The 21,379-nt window shown below is 39.6% G+C and overlaps 1 protein-coding gene across 1 annotated transcript; it reads right to left on the minus strand.

The window, feature by feature from the left end:
* Positions 1-1,256: 1,256 nt before the first annotated feature.
* kdm5ba (lysine demethylase 5Ba) lies at positions 1,257-20,257 on the minus strand. Its single transcript, XM_004545019.5, has 27 exons — positions 19,655-20,257; positions 15,566-15,643; positions 15,080-15,202; positions 14,055-14,225; positions 11,963-12,088; positions 11,198-11,291; positions 10,966-11,072; positions 10,695-10,853; positions 10,437-10,556; positions 9,186-9,344; positions 8,675-8,856; positions 8,214-8,376; positions 7,913-8,032; positions 7,539-7,733; positions 7,116-7,297; positions 6,631-6,755; positions 6,380-6,530; positions 5,946-6,066; positions 5,396-5,751; positions 4,814-4,952; positions 4,552-4,731; positions 4,247-4,405; positions 3,320-3,739; positions 3,066-3,156; positions 2,791-2,975; positions 2,440-2,703; positions 1,257-2,321 (listed from the first exon to the last, which is right to left on the minus strand). Exons 1-27 carry the CDS (start codon positions 19,805-19,807, stop codon positions 2,184-2,186), a joined length of 4,461 nt encoding a protein of 1,486 aa, XP_004545076.1. The 5' UTR covers positions 19,808-20,257; the 3' UTR covers positions 1,257-2,183.
* Positions 20,258-21,379: the final 1,122 nt, after the last annotated feature.

Genomic DNA, 21,379 nt, shown 5'->3' on the forward strand with positions numbered 1-21,379 from the left:
TAGATTTGCATGCATGCATTACAGAGGCCTAAACTATTTTAAGTGTGCACTAAGTGAGTCTGTCAAAACTGAGAGTATCCACGTCCTGCCTTGTCTACTTTAGAGAAGAACACAGACTGTCTGGGCTGAGTTACCAGAATTTCTTCTGTAATTTTACACATTTCTTAAAATTTAAGCCCAAAGTGTAGCACTGAAAGATTTCTTTCATTTCCTCCAGCAGAATTTCTATATCATGTGGAAAATGTAGGATATACTGTCAGAATAGTACTTCTTTTTCTTATATTAAACTATTTCAGGGGTTAAATGTGCAGGTAATCGTCTTTACAACAATAGAAAGGAGGGTTTCAGTGGTCTGGCCGGTTTAAGATCAAAGTGGGCTGTATGTGGCCCTTGATTAAAAAAAAAAAAAAACGAGTTTAACATCCTTGTGAGGTCAGTTCCTTCATCCTAACTATGCAAATTCTCATGACCATTGATCAACAACCACTGATCAAGGCCCACTGATGAAAGGCCATGAGTACCATTCACAGAGAGTTGGGAAATGGACGATGTAATTTATGCCTTTACTTTGACGCCCTCTATTGGTCATATACTACATTGCAGAAATTAGTACTTTGTTTTTAATTCTGAAAGATTGGTTCAGACTCTGCTGAAAACGTGCATAGATCACTCTTTTTATTATTATAATTCATTCAATAGAATTAATAAATCTGGTGGAGACTCCATCCACATAATGTTCAGTAAGACCACCCGTGATGTATACCTGTTGGCTCAGCCATCGGACTCATGCACAACTCCTCTCCTCTTTGGTCAGCAGCCTTCTTACCTGTATCTTGTGGCATACTGTTCCCTGTACGTTAGCGTTGACCACAAATTAGGGCTATATATAAATTTTTACAAAGTTAGTGTATCTAAACATATGAGCCACAGAGTACAGTATAGACTTTTAAATTACGAACGGTTCAAATAAACAGGATAGCCAACTAAACAACCCTTTATTGGGTTTTAAAAGAATAGTATGTCAAAAGTTGTGCTTGAGAAAGAACAAGTGAATTTCATTTTTGGCTTGCCAGCAGACACTGGAGCCTGTGATAGTGTGTGTATGCTGAGCTCTTTCTGCAGTTAATTGAATTTACATGTGAGGAATTATATTAGTGGCAATGAATACCTGTGTCTGTTAAACAATCACAAATAAGCTGAAAATCCACAAACTAACTTTCATGGTATTAAACGCCGAGTACTGAGGAGTCCAGCCGTACAGGAACAAACGTTTTATTTTATAATGCAAACTGCAACATATGAATTATATTATTTACCCAAAGGAGCAGGAAAAAGGTCATATACCCGTGGCAAAATAAATCACACAGTCTGTGTTAAATCTAAGTCCAACACATATATCAGCCTCAGCCATAAAGGGAAAATCCACCCAAAAAACAACATGTACATTCCTTTGATGTCGGACAGTTCATTCTTACTTTGTGGCTTTAATTGAGTCTCACCCAACAGCAGGAATATGGGATCCAGGACTTTTACTTTCCTCTGCAGACATCACAGAAGGAAAACCTGACTTTATATCAAAGTCAGTGGTTTGTGAAAGGATCGTTGATCCATTTCGGTTTTGACGTGTACACAAATTTGAAGTGAACTGTGTATCATAGGGTCATAAAGTGAATTCTTCAGGGTTTTTGCTTTAGGAAGGCATTTTATCAAAGTTTTTCTACGCACAAATATAGCTCAGGTGAAAACTGAACCTTCAATTAATCTGTTCAGCTATTGCTTAGATAAATAATATTTAATCTACAAGAAAAAAAAGATAAGTTTCACATTGTTCAGATGCATGTAAAAGAAAAACAAACTGTTCTAAAATGCCAAACTGACATTTTTTGGTTGAAAAATCCCTGCGCTGTTGGTTCTTGAAACACGTTACCACATCTGCATCGAGTCTTGGAAAGTTTCAGAAAGGATTAGTTGACTGGCTGAAAATCCAGCCATGTGACAAACAAAACAAAACAGTGACAGAAGTCTTTAGTAACTCTGGGGAAAAAGAAGTAGCACCATGTTCACTGAGGGCAAGCCAGAAGGTAAAGGGGAGAAGCCGCAGGACACACAGAGTTCAGGTGTGCACTTAAGTGCTGCAGCATCTGCAGTAAATCTGCTCATCCTTCAACATGACTTTTTGGTCTTTATTCTGCTCTGCTGTATTCTGGCTGTGTGCAGCTTATGCAAACATAATCCTCCTTCTCCGCACGCTCAGCAGACAGGCCGACGCAGATCTGGTGAAACCATTGATTGCAGTTGCCGTCACACTGGACCCAGTTTACCTAAAAATGACAAGACGAGATACAATAAATTTTCACTTTGTACACTTAAACTTCAGCTATACAGGCACATAAGTATTTACATAAGTTGGCGTAAATGCAGCAGACTAATGAAACTCACCTCATCACCCTCTGGCTCTCTGCACCACGGTGCAGCACACAGCGAGTAGTCCTCTTCTGAATCTGAAAGAGCAGGGTCAGATGACGTGTGCGTGGGCGAACCGCTTCTCTTCGATTCTTCGGTCCTTTCTTTGCTTCTCTTGGGCTTTTTCTTGCGACACTTCTTGGCCTTCTCGCTGTGCTGAGAATCGGAGCTGTCCTTACGTCGCTTGGTCCGCTTGCTCTGACTGTTCACGGCCTCCTTTTTCAGGCTCGACACGCCATTCTAAGCACAACATACGGAAAGTGGACTTAATAAACAAGAGCATTATGGCATAATGCATTTGGTGTGACACTTAGTAGGAGCTGTTACCTTGTGTTGAGGGCTCCCTTTTGGAGACTTCTGGTCCTGTTCTGTGCTGTTCCCACAGGGAGGGCTCTGTGAGGGCAGGGGGACCAGTTTGTAGAGTAGATATCTGTACAGCTGCTCCGTCTCAGGCAGAGTGACCTGCAGCAGGAATCCCTCCACCATCAGCTCCTCCAGCTCAGGACTAAGTCCTGTGAAAAATTAAAACAAAATGAGCATCAGAGTTGCTCTGAAAAGTGAAACTGCACAGAGTGCTTAAATGAAAAAGCTTTGACACTTACCGTGGAGCGGAACAGACTTGTGCTCTGTATAAAAAGCTGACCCATTTTTTTCCTGAGGCAAATGTGAAGAGACTCTAGGTCCAACTCTCACCTGAAACAATTAAAAACGCCATCAGTGACTGTAAATGCTCAGTGTCTAGTGTTTCCATGATGGTGTCTAGAAAACGGGACTCCTGATGGTGAATCACAATAATTCAGACCACAAACGCTTAACTTAAATCAACAACAATGTTTACAAAATAAAAGACACTGACCATCTTTGACACGTTCTCGAGTACTCCATCTGCGCAGGCTTGCTGGACTCTGTGCTGCCATCTCACAGTCCTCTCGATGAGGAACCGCAGAGCGTCGCCCTCTGGCAGGCGGACCCGAATCCTCTGAAGGGAGGCCAGCAGGGGCAGGACTTTGTCCAGAGGTGGTTTTCTCGACCGCTGGCACAGCGGGCACAGCCAGGCCTGACCGTACTCAAGTTCTGCGGTTGTTGTAACACACCCGCAGTGGAAAATGTCTCGACAGAGCTCGCACTGCATCATGGCTCCTGAGGGAGCCTTTTGGCAAACACAAACACTAAGTGCACAACAGCTTTCAGCAGGAAGGAGCTTTGACTCGTTTGAAGACCTCAGAGACAGTAAGATCTCCATCTCCCTCTGTCGGACCTCGGCGAGAGTGGTCATCTGTGAGGAGAGAAAATTAGATGAAATTAAAAACTAATCTGAAGCTTAATGCCAATGTCTCTATTAATATATGAACTTTCCCTGATGAGACTTCTAATAAAGGAAATCATATTTTTCCCCCCCCATTCATTTTCTGAGGAACCCTCCACTCATCGTTACACAGATTTGTGCCTACTAAACCTTGTTTAATGCTAGGTTAACCTACTAAAGGTGACCAAGATAGAGTCAGAGTCACTGCTTCTAATACTAGGTTAAATGGTTGAAATGGCATTCATAGACAATATTTACTGACAGAGTAAAGAAGAACAAGTGAATAAATAAAAAGATCCGTTTTTATCTGTTTATAAGTTAAAAAGAAAACAAAAACAAAACAAAAAAAAAAAAAACAGCACTTCTTAACAAAGAAGGATTCTGGAGTAAAGGAAACTATACAAGAGCTGGTTTTTAGTCCTAACTATACTGAAAAAGTTACCAGAGAAAAAGAAAATTTGATGCAGCCATACTTACAGCAGAGGCAGAGTCCTTACTCTCAGAGAGAGCTCTCTCTACATCACACAAAGAGTCCAGTTTTGTTAAAGTCTTTTTAATGATCTGTGGAGCTTCTTTCACTTTTTTAGATTTTGACTTCTGATGTGCAGATCCGATGTCACACCTTGGGCAGAGGACCTGAAAACATGATGACAAATTCTATTAGAGGCGCTTTTCAAGTTCAGGTAATTTGCCACACTTGTAGTTTTGTGATATCTGGCACTAAATTTTCATACTGATGCATAATGATTAAATTGGTCAGCCACATTTGCATACGCATTTACCTCTAGAAGTGAGAAAGGGGAGTTTTTCAATAGGAATGTCTTTGCGGCCGTCTCCTTCCAGCTCTTGACATCACTGACAAGGGCCTCCAGTCGACTGAGCGGGTCGAGCTTCACTGGGATGCCCTCTGCTCTGAGAACCAGCTCAGAGAGAATGTCGAGCACAGGAATACGTCCCCCAAGCTGTAAGCACAGACAAGATTAATAATTCAGTTTCACCCATTACTCAAACTAAAGTGCTGAAAGCATAAAGTATGATTTTTACCTGCAGTGTTTCAGCTTCATGGAGCCATTTTTTGGCCTTGGTGACGACATCCTTCAGCTGCAGACAGTTGGGCAGATAAGCAGGGATGTTTTCTACTTCCTGCAGAGCAGCTACAAGGGTTTCTATGCCCTGATATGGCCTGTGAAGAGGCGTCAGGGTTAGAAAACAGTGTAGATGTTTAGGTTTTATACAAGTGATAAAGAAATAAAATAGACATTTCTAAAAATGAAAGACCATAAGCTCATTTGTAGTATTTGGTTTATGTTTATCTATTAATGGGTTAAGCCAGTGGTTCCTAAACTTTTTTTGCTAGGCCCCCCTTTGTTTTACAAGAAAAATGTTCGCCTGCCTGTCACAGCACCATAATCCACTTTTATCCACCACGACCCAGCTCTACAGATGTGGCACATTTCACTCCGTCTGAAGTTTTCAGCTGGTTTTACACTTTCACACAACACAAAATGTGAATTTTACTGCATTTTCATAGAGTTCATTAGTTGCAATAACCTTGGATTTTCTTCATTTCTGCCTTCTGTCATCATGATGTGAGCATGAAAGAAGATGTGAACCGTCATATCTCACCTGGCCTCCAGGAGACTGAGCACTCGCTCCTCCCACTGCTCTGACACTGTCAGCAACTCCTGCAGACGAGCCATGGCCCTCTCCACAGAGCTGTGAGGGGCCAGGCCCACACCCTGGTCTATCAGCCTCCTCATCGTGTCCAGACACAAGCTGTCCGGCCGACTGCTGGCTTGCTGAACGGTCTCCAACCATCGAGCCTGCTCCAGTCTCTCTCTGAGAAGGGGTAGCTGCGGCAGTTCCACGTCCAGGCCCAGACTCACATCCAGCAGGTCCTGCAGCTCCAGCGTGCTGGGTGACTCATCAGAAAGGAGGCATTCACTGCGCTGCTGGAAGTCATCCACCCGAGTCAAAAGATCCTGTAGATCACATCCAACAGGTATGACGTTGCAATATTACCTCGGCCACACCTTACAAATCTAAAGTCTAGAGATACTGCCAAACCTTGGACACATAAGGACTGAAGTTGAAGCAATTTTCTCAAGAGACTAATAGCTTGGAATAATTAAATTTATACAATTAAAAATTGTATTTACTTTTTAAATAAACAAACCTTCAGTAAAGGAGCCTGTCGGATGTTACATGGCAGGCTGTCCAGTTGTTTGACAAATGACCTCAGCTCCTCCACAGTTAACTCATTCTGGCTTTGGGACTTGCCTCCCCCAGAGCGGTACCTGAAACACAGATTAAAACTGATTTACACACCACTTAGCACTTTGACTGGCAAAAAAAAATAAAAAAAAATAAAGAAAACGGCCGAGCAGATAAGCTCAACAACAGCAATTTGCAAAAATGTGAGTAAGCTCACACTAGCACAAATTGGAAATCTGTCCCACAAAACGGGTTGTTCCAGAAAATAACAAGAACATGACATAATTGTGTAATATCTTGTGTGACCTTATATGAAACTGAATCAACATGGCCGTTTCACAGAACTAAAGATGGAGCCACGAGCAGCGTGGAACATTTCAAATCAGATTTCAGTACCTCGTCTGCCTCTTCCCGTTGAGAAGCTGCTGTGCCGTCACAGAAACTTTATCGGCCTCCGAGGCAATTGTACGCAGCTGATCCAGGAGGCTGCTTTGAGGAAACGCCTTTGTTTCCGCTTGCTCTACCAGGATGTGAAGATCCTCCAACCCTAACCAGGAAAAACAAGAGTTCGTTAGAAGAGTCCAAACTACACGTTAACATTTGAGTAACTCGCTGAGATTACAGAAAGTGCATCACTGTGGTGGCACCTTTTTTCTTGGTTCCTTTGTTTTCCACAATGTCCTGGACATTAGACACCCAGTCTTTATATGAATTGGCACGCAGCTTCACAGATGCCATCAATGGGTACAACTCATCCAGTGTAAACTTGTAACTGGACGAAAAAAAGAAAAACAAAACTTGGTGAATAAACTGATAACTGCCATGTCAGTTTTCAGCAGAAAGTCATAATCGCCTCTGCCAAACATTGCAAGCTCCAAACCTTGTCTTTATAAAAAAGGCAGGCTGGCCTTGCACAGCTTAATATTTGTAGGTTGACTAGTAGTTGGTGAAAGTATAAGTTACTTTTTTTGTGAAACAGTGCTTAATTTTTTATGTTTTTGCTTTCAGGGAAAATTTGCTCCAACTTTTACTTCACGTAACATTTAAAGTAGGCCACACAGCTGTGACAGTACATGAGAAGAGAAATGAACATGAAAATGAGTATGCAGAGTTCCTCTGATTAATTACTTACTGGAGTGTGAGGTTGATAGGAGGACAAGAGCAGAGGTTCTGGGTGTGGTACAGGCAAACCATCTTGTCAGGACTGCAGGCACAGGTGATGCCAGACAGGTAACAGGTGGTCAGACACTTGAAACACTGCCGCGCCTCGTCTGGGAGCACCTCATAATCAACCTGTCGAGACTGCATCACACCCTGGGGACACAGATTCAGTCGTTAGAGCAGCACAAGAGACAGAGGAGCCAAATGTGACATATGTGTACCTAAAAAACAAGATCTCTCGAGTGGAAACTTATATTGTGACAAACATCTTTAAAAATTTTAAGTTCTCCCTTATTTCAGTCTGATAGATGAAATCTGTTATTTTGTGCTTCTTTTTTGATGGTTGTAATGTGCATGTTTAAAAACACTGGATACTGAGGATGAAGCTCCTCACCTTTTTAGTGATTTTCTCTCGTAGTTCCTTCTCCTGTTGGATCATGATAACCATATCCTCATGCAGAGTGGCGGCCAGGTTGACATCTATCGTGTCAGCTTTAATGGCCATGTTGCAAACCATCTCATCGTGGGAGAAGACGCAGTATCTGTTCAGCTGACGATAGTGAGCCACACAGCCACGGCCAAAGGGCATCTATCAGAAAACATGGAGATCAAGGGGTGTTCAAGAGGAATGAGTCAATCATGTGGCGCCAAAACAGTAATATTAGTAACAACAAGCTTCTGTTTAGGGTCTAATCCTGGATTAAGCTTAGTGAAACAAACTGAAAACTAAGTATAGTATTATGTGATACATAATAAAACATTTCTTACCCAGTCCATTGTGCAGAAGTTGACCGCTTCAGCAAAGTTGAAACCCTGGTTGAATCCACTGTGGTAAGCTCTGGGGAAAGTGATGACGAACTCACCTGCACACTGGTTGGTGCGATAAATCTACAGGTGAAAATACAAGAAAGAAATGTTCCATGAAGTCGTTTTAAAATGAATTCAATCTCAAAACAAATGAGTAAAACAGTTTAAACAATGTTGACATTTAAATCTTTTTAATTTGATTTCCATAATTGTGTGAGAAAATCATGTATGCGCAAATTTGTCTTCACTGTTTTTAATTTACCGGGACGCCGTTGTTCATCAGCGTGTTGGGATTCATGATGGTGACCAGCTGATGAAGGAGGTCTGGCTGAGACTCAAACAGCTCAGGAGCTAGTTTCTTCATGACCGCTTCGAGGTGCTCTGCAGCATAACCAGGAGCCCCATACCACGTCTTAGGCTCACCCCTGCACATGTGGACAAACCTCTTAGTAACAAAAAAACCCCAATCACGGTAACCCCGCATGTAACACAGTTTTATGCATTATAAATAAGTTTCACAATGGAGTGACACGCTCCTGTCCGTTTGGTTTTTCCTTGATTTTGAAGTTCAGATGAGATGCGTTTCTAATGTACACACACACAAAACTGCTTTTAGAGTTTAAAAAAAAAAAAAAAAAAAAAAAAAAAAAAAAAAATCCAAACTCCCAAATTAAAAATCATCATCATCACAGTTACACAATAGAGTTAAAAAGTCCACTGTACCAGTGAAGATAGTTTATGGAGTAGCTCCAGTGGTCCTCGATGTGCCAGCAGAAAGAGGAAAAACACATGCCCACGTACAGCCAGGGTACCTTCATGCCACAGATGTCGGCTGTAATGTGAGTCAGCACCGAGGCATCGAGGACCGGCATATTGTTCAAGTTCCAGCCGCTGGTCAGGTAATGCTGCGGGTAAGACACAGGTCTAAATACTCCACTCACTCAGATATAGCCCAGAAAACTTTTAATATGCGACTGCAAACATCAGTCATGTTTATTTTTACTGTTGCCTGCCAGAAATCTAACACCACTTTTGGTGATAATTCAGCAGTAAAAGTTACCATGCTTTGAGAAATTAAAAACATTAATATACATAAAAATATTAGTCTTATATAGACAACTATATATTTTTTTCTATTGTTTATTGATATTTAATGCTTTAAAGAAAACAAAAGGAGACAAAGCATTTTCACAGAGAGAAGGCACAATACATTCCCATGACAGACAATTTGTACCTCATCCTCAGGAGAAACTTCAAAATGGCCGTTTCTCACGGGAAAACCACTCCCAAACTCCTTGGAGGCGATGTCTGCTCCATACTCCACAGTCACATCCTCCTCGATGGTACTCACTAGACGCCAGAACTCCTTCTCCACCAGCTCAGTAGGCACCATCTTAATAGAATTAAGAAAAAAATAAATGAAGGATTTATATTAAAGCATTTATAATCATAATGGAATCCAGGGCCGTTTTCCTTGTTTTTTTTAAAAAAACCAAAAAAAACTGGTTTATGATGAAAACGGCACTTTCGTGCACTGGAATACTTTCATTTTGTACATTGTTATGGTGTTGCGCACAGAGCAGTTAGTAAGAGCCAGTGCAGCCTCTGTTTTGATTGTGCAAGCTGTCACATTTGGAGGACATTCAATAGCATAAATAAATAAAGTTGTGGGAAAACTAGATTTACATCACTTCTGGTAAGAAATGTAAGAAATACTCAAAGTTGCTTACAACGTGGTTAAAAAAAAAAAAAAAAAGCAGCAAACTGGAGCATATTAAAGAATTTCTCAATTTGTTTTGTTTTCACTTCTGATTGTTGTTATTCTATTTCTATCATGGCCTGTATGTGTGTGTTTAAAATTTCTGAATAGTGAAATAAATTTAAATAAATTCCTTCCACTTCCCCAACTTATCATAATTGTACTTAGTAATAACTTAATCTAGTATGTGTTTCATATTAGTGCTCATATGTTTGAGCTGAAAAATATGATGAAATTCTCATTTATGTTGATCGTTGGTTAAAAGACATTATTATAGCATAAAGTCATTGGCCAATTCATTAGATAGGTCTGGTCAACTGCTTATTAATGCAGGTGTCTAATTAGCCAATCACATGGCAGCAGCTATCACAAATGAGTATCGCAAATGAGGAAGAAAGGTGATTTAAATGACACTGAACATGTGTGGTTGTAGGTGCCAGTCTGACTGGTTTGAGGATTTCATGTGCTGAAATCTTCCCCACAAAACCACCTCTGTTTATAGAGAATGGTTTGAAAAAGAGGAATTATTCAGAGAGTGTCCATTTAGCCCGTTTTTGTTGTATATAGAGAACCTTCACGCTTACATTTCTAAACTATTAAGCTGCTGACATCAATAAACAGAAACAAGAAACTGGAACTTAAAGACTTTACTTTTGACTAAAATGAACTGCAAGTATCAACAAAACAGACTAAAGGCTACTCAGTGTATGTGTGATGAAAACTCACATGAACTGGCATATTGAAATAATCAGACTTGAAGGAGTCAGCCATGTCTCCAAAAGTTTGGAGGGTGTAGCTCCTGCTGGCCTGCTCAAAGCCAAATGCAACAGCTGGTTTGCCACATTCCTGTCAAAACCAAAAGATTGTATATGAAGTTAAAACAAGTCACTTGGGATTATACTATAATTGTACATGTCAGATGGGAGACTACACTCCAGTTCACGGTGACTTGAGCTTCCTGAGGGGGCAGGAGGTATAGCTCACCTCAACCAGGCACCTGGGGCATCTCCAGTCGCCTCTGGGAACATCGTGGAGCGGAGGAATGAGACAGAAGATGTGATAGCTGTCATCGCAGCCGTCGCATAATAGCAGGCGGTCCTCAGCACTTCCACTGCCACACACCAGACACATGTAGTGGTCCACCTGATGAGACAGAACACTTATGAGGATGTACTGTGTACAAAATAGATCCATGTTTGAATCATGTAACAAAAAGTAGTTGGCCAATAAATTTAGTACATAGGGAAACATTTACTTTATTCACTGGAGGTTTGATAATTTTATCTAATACAGTTTCTTCATATTCAGTTGTATCCTTGTGATCAATGGGCTCCTTTTTCACCTCAGTGACTGCCATTCTCACTGAAAGACAAGGACGAAGATTGATTGGAGGCTTCAGGAGTCCCCAATAACACTCAGACCCATTACACAAACCAATTATTTCTATTTATAAATATATCAGTACAGGTCAGGTTTATTTTTCTTACCAGGTTCTGGCTTGGCAACAAATGTTCCCATCCTCCTCCTCAGGTTGGGACGAGTCTCACGAACTTCTCTGGGTTCACTTTTGACATAGCCCCTCTGCAGCAAGAGTCAGAAACAGAGTCAGCTGTACTTTCAAAACTAATGTGGGAATATAACTAGTAAAATGCTGTCATAATGACAAGACATAGAAACATCTTGTTTTAGAGCTGAAACAAAAGCCTGTCAAGACAAATGCACAACACTTTATTTTTAAAAAATTAATAATAAATTTAAAAAAAACCCAAAAAAAACGCATGCAGCAGAGTCATTAAGAATGCTGCACACTGGAACAGTGCCCACTACTCATGCGTCAGCTAAGCCTTCCTGCAGTTCTTCTGCAGTCAACAGGGAGTTGTGTTTTGCCTAAATGCCCAGCAGACATGTGGTTTTCTGGTTCCTGCTGTTTTGCTGCAACTTTCACAGTTCCTTTATCCTCCATTACAGTCAGTGTAAACTACCTTTTTATAGCCTTTGCCTGCTTCAAAGGCATCAATTAGCTTCGCTGGAGATCAGATGGTTAAAGGAGGCCATCGTTGTTTAAAGTAACCACAAATCTGGAGAACGAACTCTACTGCCAGCAGCCAGTAACAATTATTGACCTGACCTTATAGGTGAAAATGAGTTAATCAAAGCCTAACAATTAAATAGAGTTTTAAGAATTTCAGAGTAAAATCCATAACACAAAGAAGTTATGATTCAGAGGGAAATGTCAAAGATGACAGACTCACCTCAGATCTCATTCGTTTGGCTCGGCGAGCAATGCTGCAGGTCTCCTGGGGCTGGACAGATTGGCGCTGCGGCAGGTCGTGAGGGGTGTACTCCTTATCTTTAGTGTCATTGGTCAAGGTGGCTGCCTGTAGGAAGAAGTGAATGACACCAAATTAAACACACAGAACCCCCTGCCCCCCCCAAAAAAAGATTAAAAACTGGCAACGATTTAATTATCAAATATCTGAGGATCTCTACATTCAAACATGGTTGTCAACATTTGAAAGTACCAGAATTGAGTATATGAGTTTCAAAAAGTCAAAAGTTTTACCGCTGTGATGCTTCTATTTAAAGACATCAAAAAAGAAATGTCAGTCAGAGTGTAGATCTGTCAACAGATCTCAAAGTTTAAGTCAAACTTGCAAGATACCTGCAACTAAATTTGTTCCCAGTGAATTTTTACTGTCAGTTTTAACTTTTAGGAATTTGTGTTTGATAAAATCAGTCTTTCTTACACTGGAAAAGTCACTCTGACAACACCTTATTTTGGTGTGTGCATAATGGAAGGTCATAAAACACTTGAATTTACATGGTGGAAACTTTTACAATAAAAAGCACATCAAGTGCAAATAAAATTCCTTCATACTCATTTGCTTTCAAGACACTGTCAAGAGACTGAACTGCACCGTTTTTGGTGTGTACTGGATGAAGGTTAAGCAACAGTACTACATGCTTTGTAGTCCTGAGGTCTGTACTACAAGGCCAATTTAACATAACCAGGATGTCCTGTCTGTTATCTGGTTTCACTTACCCTAAGATCAACAATCAGGTTACGTGGTCACATGAAGCTGAGCGCATAACTCAGTAAGTATAACCCAGGGTTTCCCCAATCTAGCTACCAGCACATTAACATGAAAGAGGTGACATTAATGGCATCTGACCAGTAACAAACATGGACAGGTCCACTGTCTGAATGGCTGGTTTTACAAAGAAAGCTAAATCTATTAGAAAAATATGGAGAATTAACACATAAAACAAGCTTAAAGTATATTACAAATAAGTGGTACGAATGTCTGTAACAGGATAAGCACCGAAAAGCTCTTTGGCCAGTGAGACTGGAAAAGGTCTACTACATTAATAAAGTTTAGCCTATTTAAAACCAGGAAGGAAAGCTGGCAAAAATGCTGACACTGCAAGTTAACAACCTTCTTAGTATCACTTAGCTGTATTATTAAGACGTGGGAGTGTCTGACAGTTAATATAATTGTTGTTCCATTAAATTAATGTTTAGATGTGCTTATGATAGTTTTCCTTTTCAATCCATCAGCTGCAGTGGTATTTGACAATATGAGTGTAAGGATTAAATATAGAGACATCGTTCACATGTAGAATTGCTCTACTTGCAAATTTTATATAAGGTCAACAAGCACAAATAGGTGCCCTGTTCTTTAGACCATCCACACTGATTCCGTGTGGAATCTTCTGGGAATTGTGACGCCATTTTCCAGAGATTTGATCAGTCACTAAGTGTAGATTTCACACCTGCTGACCTCTAAACTAGAACATAGCTTACTCAGGAGGCAGTTAGGTCTGCAGTATAAGTTACCATGGAGATGTACTCCAGCAAGAATTGAACTGCTATTGCAATTTTGAAAACCCAGGGTTAACCCTGGAGTTACTTTCACATGCCTGCTTTGTACTACAGGCTTCTGGTTGATCTAACCTCTGAAGCACAAAATAAATTAATTAATTAAAAAAATAAAAATCACAAAATAAACCCCCCGTTACTCTTTGATAACTGTGCACAGTATCACTGTGGGTGAGAAGACTCAATAAGACACTAAAGTGCTTAAGACCAGGCTGTTGTTTCCATCATATTCCACATTTATTCCATTAAAATAATTATTTTTCTGTCATTATAATCCAACCAATAATTTCATGTGCATTTAGCCTGCAAACAAGCAGTCCCCGGTCATTGCTCCTGAGTTCATCTCCTGTGTACATCTTGGAAGAAACTAATGGATTGCAGAGTCTTCCAATAAACATCCAGCCAGCTGTGAACCAGACTGCCTACTGTTACTCTGTAAAAAGAAAACAGGTGAGAGTACGTACAGGGAGATTGGCTCCAGTCTGGAAAAGGTTATATGGGTAGAGGATTCGCTCATAGTGTGCCCGCAGATGGGAGCCAATAGCCTTTCCTGGAGCAAAGCCCATCTTGACGGAAATCTTAGTCCAGCGGCGTTCTCTGCAGACTGCATCAAAACCACCCTCTTCGTTCACCAACTTGCGTGAAATAAGTGAAATAATAAATTAAATATCAAGTAAGGCAAGTTCACTGGTGTAGAAAGTTGTTGTACTGACAAGTGACAAATTAAAAAAAATAAAAAAATAAATAATGGAGATGAATTGTCTTAGTAGGAAAATCATTTTCCAAGTCTCTGCTCCCAGCTGGGGTGCAGGTTTTTCCCAGCTCAGATTGGAGTCTAAGCCACTATTGAGGGTGTTACTTTCACCAGGACAAGTGAAACCAAACAATCTTAGTTAAATCAGATTAACTAAGCACCCTTATAGGGGTGTAAAAAAATTTTAAGAACCCCTTTAAAATCCTCATGCTGATAAAACTCTGGGTGCTTTGTGATGAGATGCCGCTTTAGGTTGGCTGGCTTCATTTACTAACACTCGAAGACAAACAACACATTTTGGTCTTCCATTGCCATTCTCGATAAAGCCAAGATCGAGGTAAATGTTGTCATACTTTCTAATTTTAGCTGGTTTGGCTTTTGTATTACTTAGTAATGTGAACTGACTTAAATATTTTTCCATTGTGCTAATTAGCTCAACCGCAGATGATGCATTTACGTGCCACTACATGCCAGGTACCATAACGTGTTAATGTAATTACCCAATTTGTGGCTCACAAACCCTAGTTTGAGGCCACTGAGCTAAATGATCCCCCCCTCCTCTTATACTTAGCCTCACAGCTCCTCACTGTAGTACTTAAATGTTCAGGTTTTTCCTTTAATTTGTCACCCATCTGCTGATTCACAAGTCATAAAAATCAATTGTAATTCAGTTGTAACGTATTCATGATCACCCTCTTAGATTCATAACTGTAGCACTAGTGGGGATTTTCACACCTTATTCAGTTGGTACAGATCCAGAATCTTTCTTTCCACTTGAGGAATTTTCAGTTTGCATCCTTGTAGCTCCCAGAATTTTGCTATTTGATCCAGGAAGTTGAGTTTAACTCTGGTCTGAGCCTTAAGGAAAAAAGAAAAATTGTTTAGCTCCTCAAACAATAAGCATTGGAGTTGTAAGAAAATAACCTGAGAAGTACTAAGTGCTCCAAAAAGAAGAGTACAAAAAATAAAGAAATAAAATGACTGAGTTACTATCTTTTTGATTCTCTCCTACTAGTATTAACATTTTTTAAAAGAGGGAAATATGTCTGCAGTCTTTTCACGGCTCACCATGACATGATAGTGAATCAGATATTTTGACGATGCTGCCATTTTTTTTTTTTTTGAAGGACAATGAACAAAAGCACAGCGAGTGAGGCAATACCTGAATACAAGAGATGAGCAAAACTGGATTTTGTAAATATATAAAGATGACAAATGTACCTCAAGCTCATTGAGCCGTTGTATTCGCGGTGTGAATTTAAGTCTGTCGACATCACAAGCAAACGGTGGCTGCCAATCCTGAAATGAGTAAAGGAAAAACAAAAAACAAAATAAAAAGACAGACCATTTTAAGCAAGATTAGACTAAAGCTGTGACGATTAGACTCACTGAAACATGCTTTTGTTTGCACATTTTTCAGTTTCAGCGGTATCATCATATACAGCAAGATTCCAAGTCTACTTGCAGTAATCATCATCATTACACTCAAATGAACCAACATAGAGGAAAAAGCTGATGTTACCAAATTAATTAGGCTTTAGTCTTTCAGGCTTTATACCCATCTGAGCTCCATGTAAATACTTCAATTTCAATACCTGAAAATAAGATGCGAGTACTGCAGCTTGGCACATAAGAATGAGGCAAAGACAATTGCATAATGAGAAACAGTAAGCCATTGTTTCAGAAAAGTCAACATTTTAATGCTATTAAATATAATGAGTGTAAATATGACAAAAAGGTAGTAAATTTGTCAAACATAGGTTCTCTTTATTTCTGCTAATTAGCTGTTATTTAACAGAACCTGTCCCCACTTTCACTTAAAAACACAAACTTCACTTCGATGTCTAACCGCATGCGAAGCAACTGAGCAAAACAACTGTCTTACAAACTAAAACACTAACCATGCTATACTGCACAACTTCCTGTACGACTAGTTGTAAGTGCAAGTTCAAGATTCAGGAAAATGATCTCAATTTTGTACAGTTCAATGTGTGATACAAAACAGTGTTATTATAACTGTGTTATTCTCACATATTATCAAACCGATAATGGAAAATGCTGTCATACAGTTAAAGGACAGTCTCAACTGCTTCCTAAGAACAAAGAACAGTAAACAAAAAAAAAAAAAAAGAAAAAAAAAGAAAAAAAAAAGTTTATTGTGGAGATAAGCTTTTCAGGTTTCACATTTGTTCTTCTATAGCGTAACAAGCACTCATAAAAACAACTATACAGAAACCTCCCAATAAATCTGCAGCCACAGCTTCTCTCAGTTATTTGTTGTTGCATTGTGCCTTTTATTATTGACTAATGTTTAGTCGATAGAGTTTCCACATTGTGAACATGTATCCATTAAACTTTCTGTGCCTAAAGTGACGTCTTCCAATGTACTGTTTTGTCTATTCTGGAGTCAAAAAGGCCAAAATGTTCAGTCTGTGGGATTCTTAGAGTCAGAACATGAAGCATTCGGGTAGAAAATTATCATTGTTATTCAAAACTAAACAAAACATGCAGGTTACATTTTCTTTAATGTTTCAATGGCATTGTTAGCATTTTTTGAAACGTCTAAATATTATTAATACTGATGGAAAATAGATGAACAGATGCTGTAAACAGCAATGTTTGCACTGTAGGATCTAATATCAATAGATTATGATTTTGTAACTTTTAGTCATTTGTGATAACATCCTAACCTGTGATAAGTATACAAAAAGGGGAGCCATTTTTACTTAAAAAACAAAAAACAAAACAGGTCCGTTTTCTCTTTTAAGACGACTACATTTACATGCCAAACCAACTGAAACAGTACTGTAATGAGAAGGAAATGTGGCAAATTTACATATACAGGCTGATAATGAGACCTGCAAATTAGTCTAACGCTCCTGATGTGTTTCAATCTTCAACTATTGCAACATTTCTTAAAAATGAACACAAACATTTACTGTTAAGGCTGACTGCCTACTGTGTGCAGCGTTACCAGAGGCTCTTTAAAATGTCACAGTCAAGATTTACTGGGCCTGGACAATGAGTGAAATGCTGAAATGAAATGCTGGCCAGAGAAGAGATAACAACAGCTGCATTAACACCACCTTATTGTTGGATTAGTCTAACAAATGTTGTGGGACCAAAGCAAAACAATCATTTTTGAAAACAAATAGAAATGTGCTCTGTTTTACTGACCATCCTCCACAAGTCTGACCATGGTAGTTAAGACTGCAAGCACAAATTCTGGTCTCTACATGACTCAGGCCCTCCAATCTCAATCCAAAATGACAAATACAATTGTGAGAAATTAACCACAAACAGGCCTGGCAATGTCCCCGAAAATCATCTGCATGTGCGCTAACCTCTATAGTCAAAATGTGATCCATGTAAAACCCTGAAGGAAACTCTACCTGTATACCGTGCACCAAATAAAAATCACTGATCGAAAACAGGTTGTGGTGCAGTGTTTACTTCCTTTTTCAAACATTGTCTGAACCGTTTGTACATGGGAAAGGGTTAAAAGAGAATAATGAAACAAAGAAACAGGGCTCTCAAATAAGAGCCAATCTATAATCTCTGGATTGTATACACCATTTGCACACACAATTTGCAGACAAAAAATAAAACTCCAGGATCTCTCTCTTCACAAATAGACATTAATAACAGGTTTTTTTTTTTTTTAAAAAACACATTAAAATTACAAACTTATAAATTTGTCCTGGTAGAAAACCCAGCTCAAGAGCCCAGTTTCCATCACTTCAAGGATTTAAGATTATTTATTGGTCTGCCTGAGCCACATTTTGATCAAAACATTCCAGAATAAACTGCTGGTGCTGACTTATAATTGTGAAATGTAAATCATAGTTTAGACAGCACAAATAGATCTCGAATATCAATCCAACTACTATCAGCAGCTAATCTTTGCTCACATTTACCCCACTGGCTTCTTTTGTTTACATGAGCTGTGCATTTCAGCCATTTACCCAGCAAACACTGAAAGCAGTCACCCCACCCATCCGCTTTTGATGACAATTCAATCCCTTGTACTCATACCCAACGGGTTAAAGTGTGCAAAATAAGCTTTTTTTTTTCTCCTTTTTTCATGCTTCCTGATTTCTGCTTTAGACGCATGCACACATGTTAAAACATTTCCACCCATGTCAAGGACCTTGCAAAAAATAAATATATATTTTATCTTTTTAAGTTGACATAGAGAATACCTGGAAAAAAATTACGTCAGGCATATTTAAAAAAAAAAAGAAAGGAAAAAAAATCAGTTCAATCTACCCTTTTAACGCATGGACACACCCTTGAATAAAATATATGCCCACTACTGTCACATGTCTCAGAAATAAGGTCAATGGGACATTATTTTTGCATTATGTTAGCTCTAAGATATTTAAGGGGGGGGGGAAGCCATTTTATTGTCAGTATTTCCTTACAGACTTTGATATTTGACCCCTGAGACGTTAGAGAGGTGTAGATTACGCCAGGCTAATCGTCCAATTAGAATTATTATTAAAAAATAGCCCTGGATTTGCTTCCATAATAGCGAAATAAAGATTAGCCAGCAAGTATAAAACTATCTGGTTAATAAACTAACGCTAGTAGCAGTCGAGAATAACCGTAATTTGAGTGGATAAAGTTGATAAAACTACGATGAAAGAGAGAAACAGTGTCCCCCACAGAGTGCCGTGTTTCTACGACCCTTTTCTCCATAAACAGTTGGCCACCGAGCACGTACGTTAGCCAGCGTGAGATGTCAGAAAACTGCGGCTTTAAACGGGCCCCGACTGATGCTAGTCAGGTTAATTCACCCTGTCTAAATCCGTCAAATCCTGCTCAGATACTTGGACTTTACATTTAACCAAGTGCGCAGAAATGGTTGTTAAATTATTAGTAGGTCAAGTCTAGGCGAGCCATTTCCGTGCGCAGACTCCAGGAAGCACTTCATTCTGCGCTAACGTAAACAATTTGCATCATATTTTGCGTACAGGCAAACTTTTGCGTTTGAATTATTTTTTTATAGCGCTCTTTAAGTTGGGCGACCCTCTATCATGAATCCAGGCTGGTTTGTTTTTACGACTAAGCCCGACCAGGACACAGGTTTCCTCTTGAATGGCATGTGTCTGAGAGCTTCCCATTGCCGTTACAAACACAACACAGTCCAGCTCGGGCTAGCTCACTATTCTTACTCGCAGGCGCAATCCGCCATGTTGAAACCTGTCTTAAAAACACAACTTTGCCTTCTAAATTAGCCACAGCGGCAGAGGCCAGCACACCGTGCAAACACCACGAATAATTGTAAAAAATAAAAGAATTACTCACCGGCGGTGGTCGGATCTTGCAGATACCAGTTTTCTCTGCAATTGGTCGTATTTTGTTGATGTACGCAAAAGGGTCGGCAAATTCCTCCCAGCTGGGCTCAAAAACAGGGCACTCGGGAGGAGGAATGAACTCATTCACCTGCGGCTGAGTCATCGTTGCATCTTCGTTATGACTCCAGCTGAAATATTTTTTTAAAAAAAAGGGGGGGTTCCAAGCCGTCTGTGCTTGCTTTGATCTCCAGTCTTTCAGTTCATGTCCACTCTCCACTCATTGAACTCAAAGACGAATTATCTAGTTGGAGACGAGCTCTGACAGCGAGGGGAAGTACACGTCCGCTTCGACAAATAGACACCCACGAATTATTTAGGCTAACGTCATTTTTGCGCCGTTTTCGTGCGCAAACATGCACTTTTGCTACCGAGATAGAAGTAAAAAACGGACTGTGTCTAAACTGACATTTTATTACACCAATTTAAGGTGTGCTTTCGTAACACAAAGGACTTACATGGCTGCAAATCTGTGGTAAGATGGAGTAACTTTATTTCAGTTTTCACAGCGTTTTTAAAAATACACTGTAGTTAATACTTTAGTAGCGAACAGTTTAGGACTATATAGCTTATTGGCTCAGTGGTTTCCTCACAGATGATTGCTCCCTTGTTTGGTGCGTTTGGTTATCTCACCCTGTGGTGAGACAATGCTCCTGTTCTCCCCTTCTCAAATAAAGATAGAAGCCTCACTCCGCCCGGCTAAGGCGAAAGACTAGCAGACATTACCCGGTGCTTACTAATCGAACTCACCTTGAAGATCTTTGCGCGCTGACCGGCACTTTGTTTTTAAATGGTCTAGAGAAGCTCGTTGATTGGCAGAGAGGAGTCATATGTTGATAGTTCAGCCGTTTGTGTTTTTAAAATAAACATTTTCATTTGTTTGACGCCAAATTTATAATAACAATAATAATTATACGATATATTATTTTTATGCTATCGATAGCTTGTTGGGTGTGCTACAATTGCTTTAAACATCTAACTTCACAAAGAGTAGCCTTTGGCTCTGAAAGGCTACTCTTTGTGCCAAAAACTGACCACCACCACCCAAAAAACAATAACAACAAAGTTTTTTTTTTCTTCAGTTTTTGGCATATTTGTCACACTTGCATGCTTCAGATCAACAAAAACAAATCTTAGTGATAGTCAAAGATAACCTGTGTAAATACAAAATGTAGTTTTTAAATGATTGTTTCATTTATTAAGAGAGAAAGGCTATCTTAACTTGGGGGACTATGTGGAAAAGTAATTGCTCTCTAAACCCAATAATTGGGTTTGGCAATAATCTTTCATTTTGTCTCACTCTTCTTTTCAGCCACATTGGAAGGTTTTCCAGGATTAAAAAAATATGAACAAATAATTTTTTCATTGTATTTTTGTGATCATTATTGACCTAAAGCATAGGTGTCAAACTCTGGCCCGCGGGCCAAATTTGGCCCGCAGCCTAATTACATTTGGCCCGCGAAGCCATACCAAATGACTATTAGAGCTGGCCTACTGGTATTATACAGCTAATATATATATTGTTTAGTATAAAGCTTTGCTTGTTCCATATTCAGTTTTTCAGCAAAACGTGTTCGAGTCCATCAGAAGAGATTCATTCTCATATCTGGAGGAAGATTTTTTTTTTCAATAAATATTAATGTTAGCCTGCGACTTTGTTCCAGATTTGAATTTTGGC

This window comes from Maylandia zebra, linkage group LG5, assembly GCF_041146795.1.
Source record: "Maylandia zebra isolate NMK-2024a linkage group LG5, Mzebra_GT3a, whole genome shotgun sequence".
In the NCBI taxonomy this organism is placed as follows: Eukaryota; Metazoa; Chordata; class Actinopteri; order Cichliformes; family Cichlidae; genus Maylandia; species Maylandia zebra.

Coding starts and splice junctions, on each gene's coding strand:
- kdm5ba (XM_004545019.5), bottom strand. CDS start 19,807: ATGACTCAGCCGCAGGTGAATGAGTTCATTCCTCCTCCCGAGTGCCCT. Junction 15,644..19,654: donor GCAAGATCCGACCACCGCCG/GTGAGTAATTCT, acceptor TACTCATTTCAG/GATTGGCAGCCACCGTTTGC. Junction 2,322..2,439: donor GAGAGCCAGAGGGTGATGAG/GTGAGTTTCATT, acceptor TGTCATTTTTAG/GTAAACTGGGTCCAGTGTGA.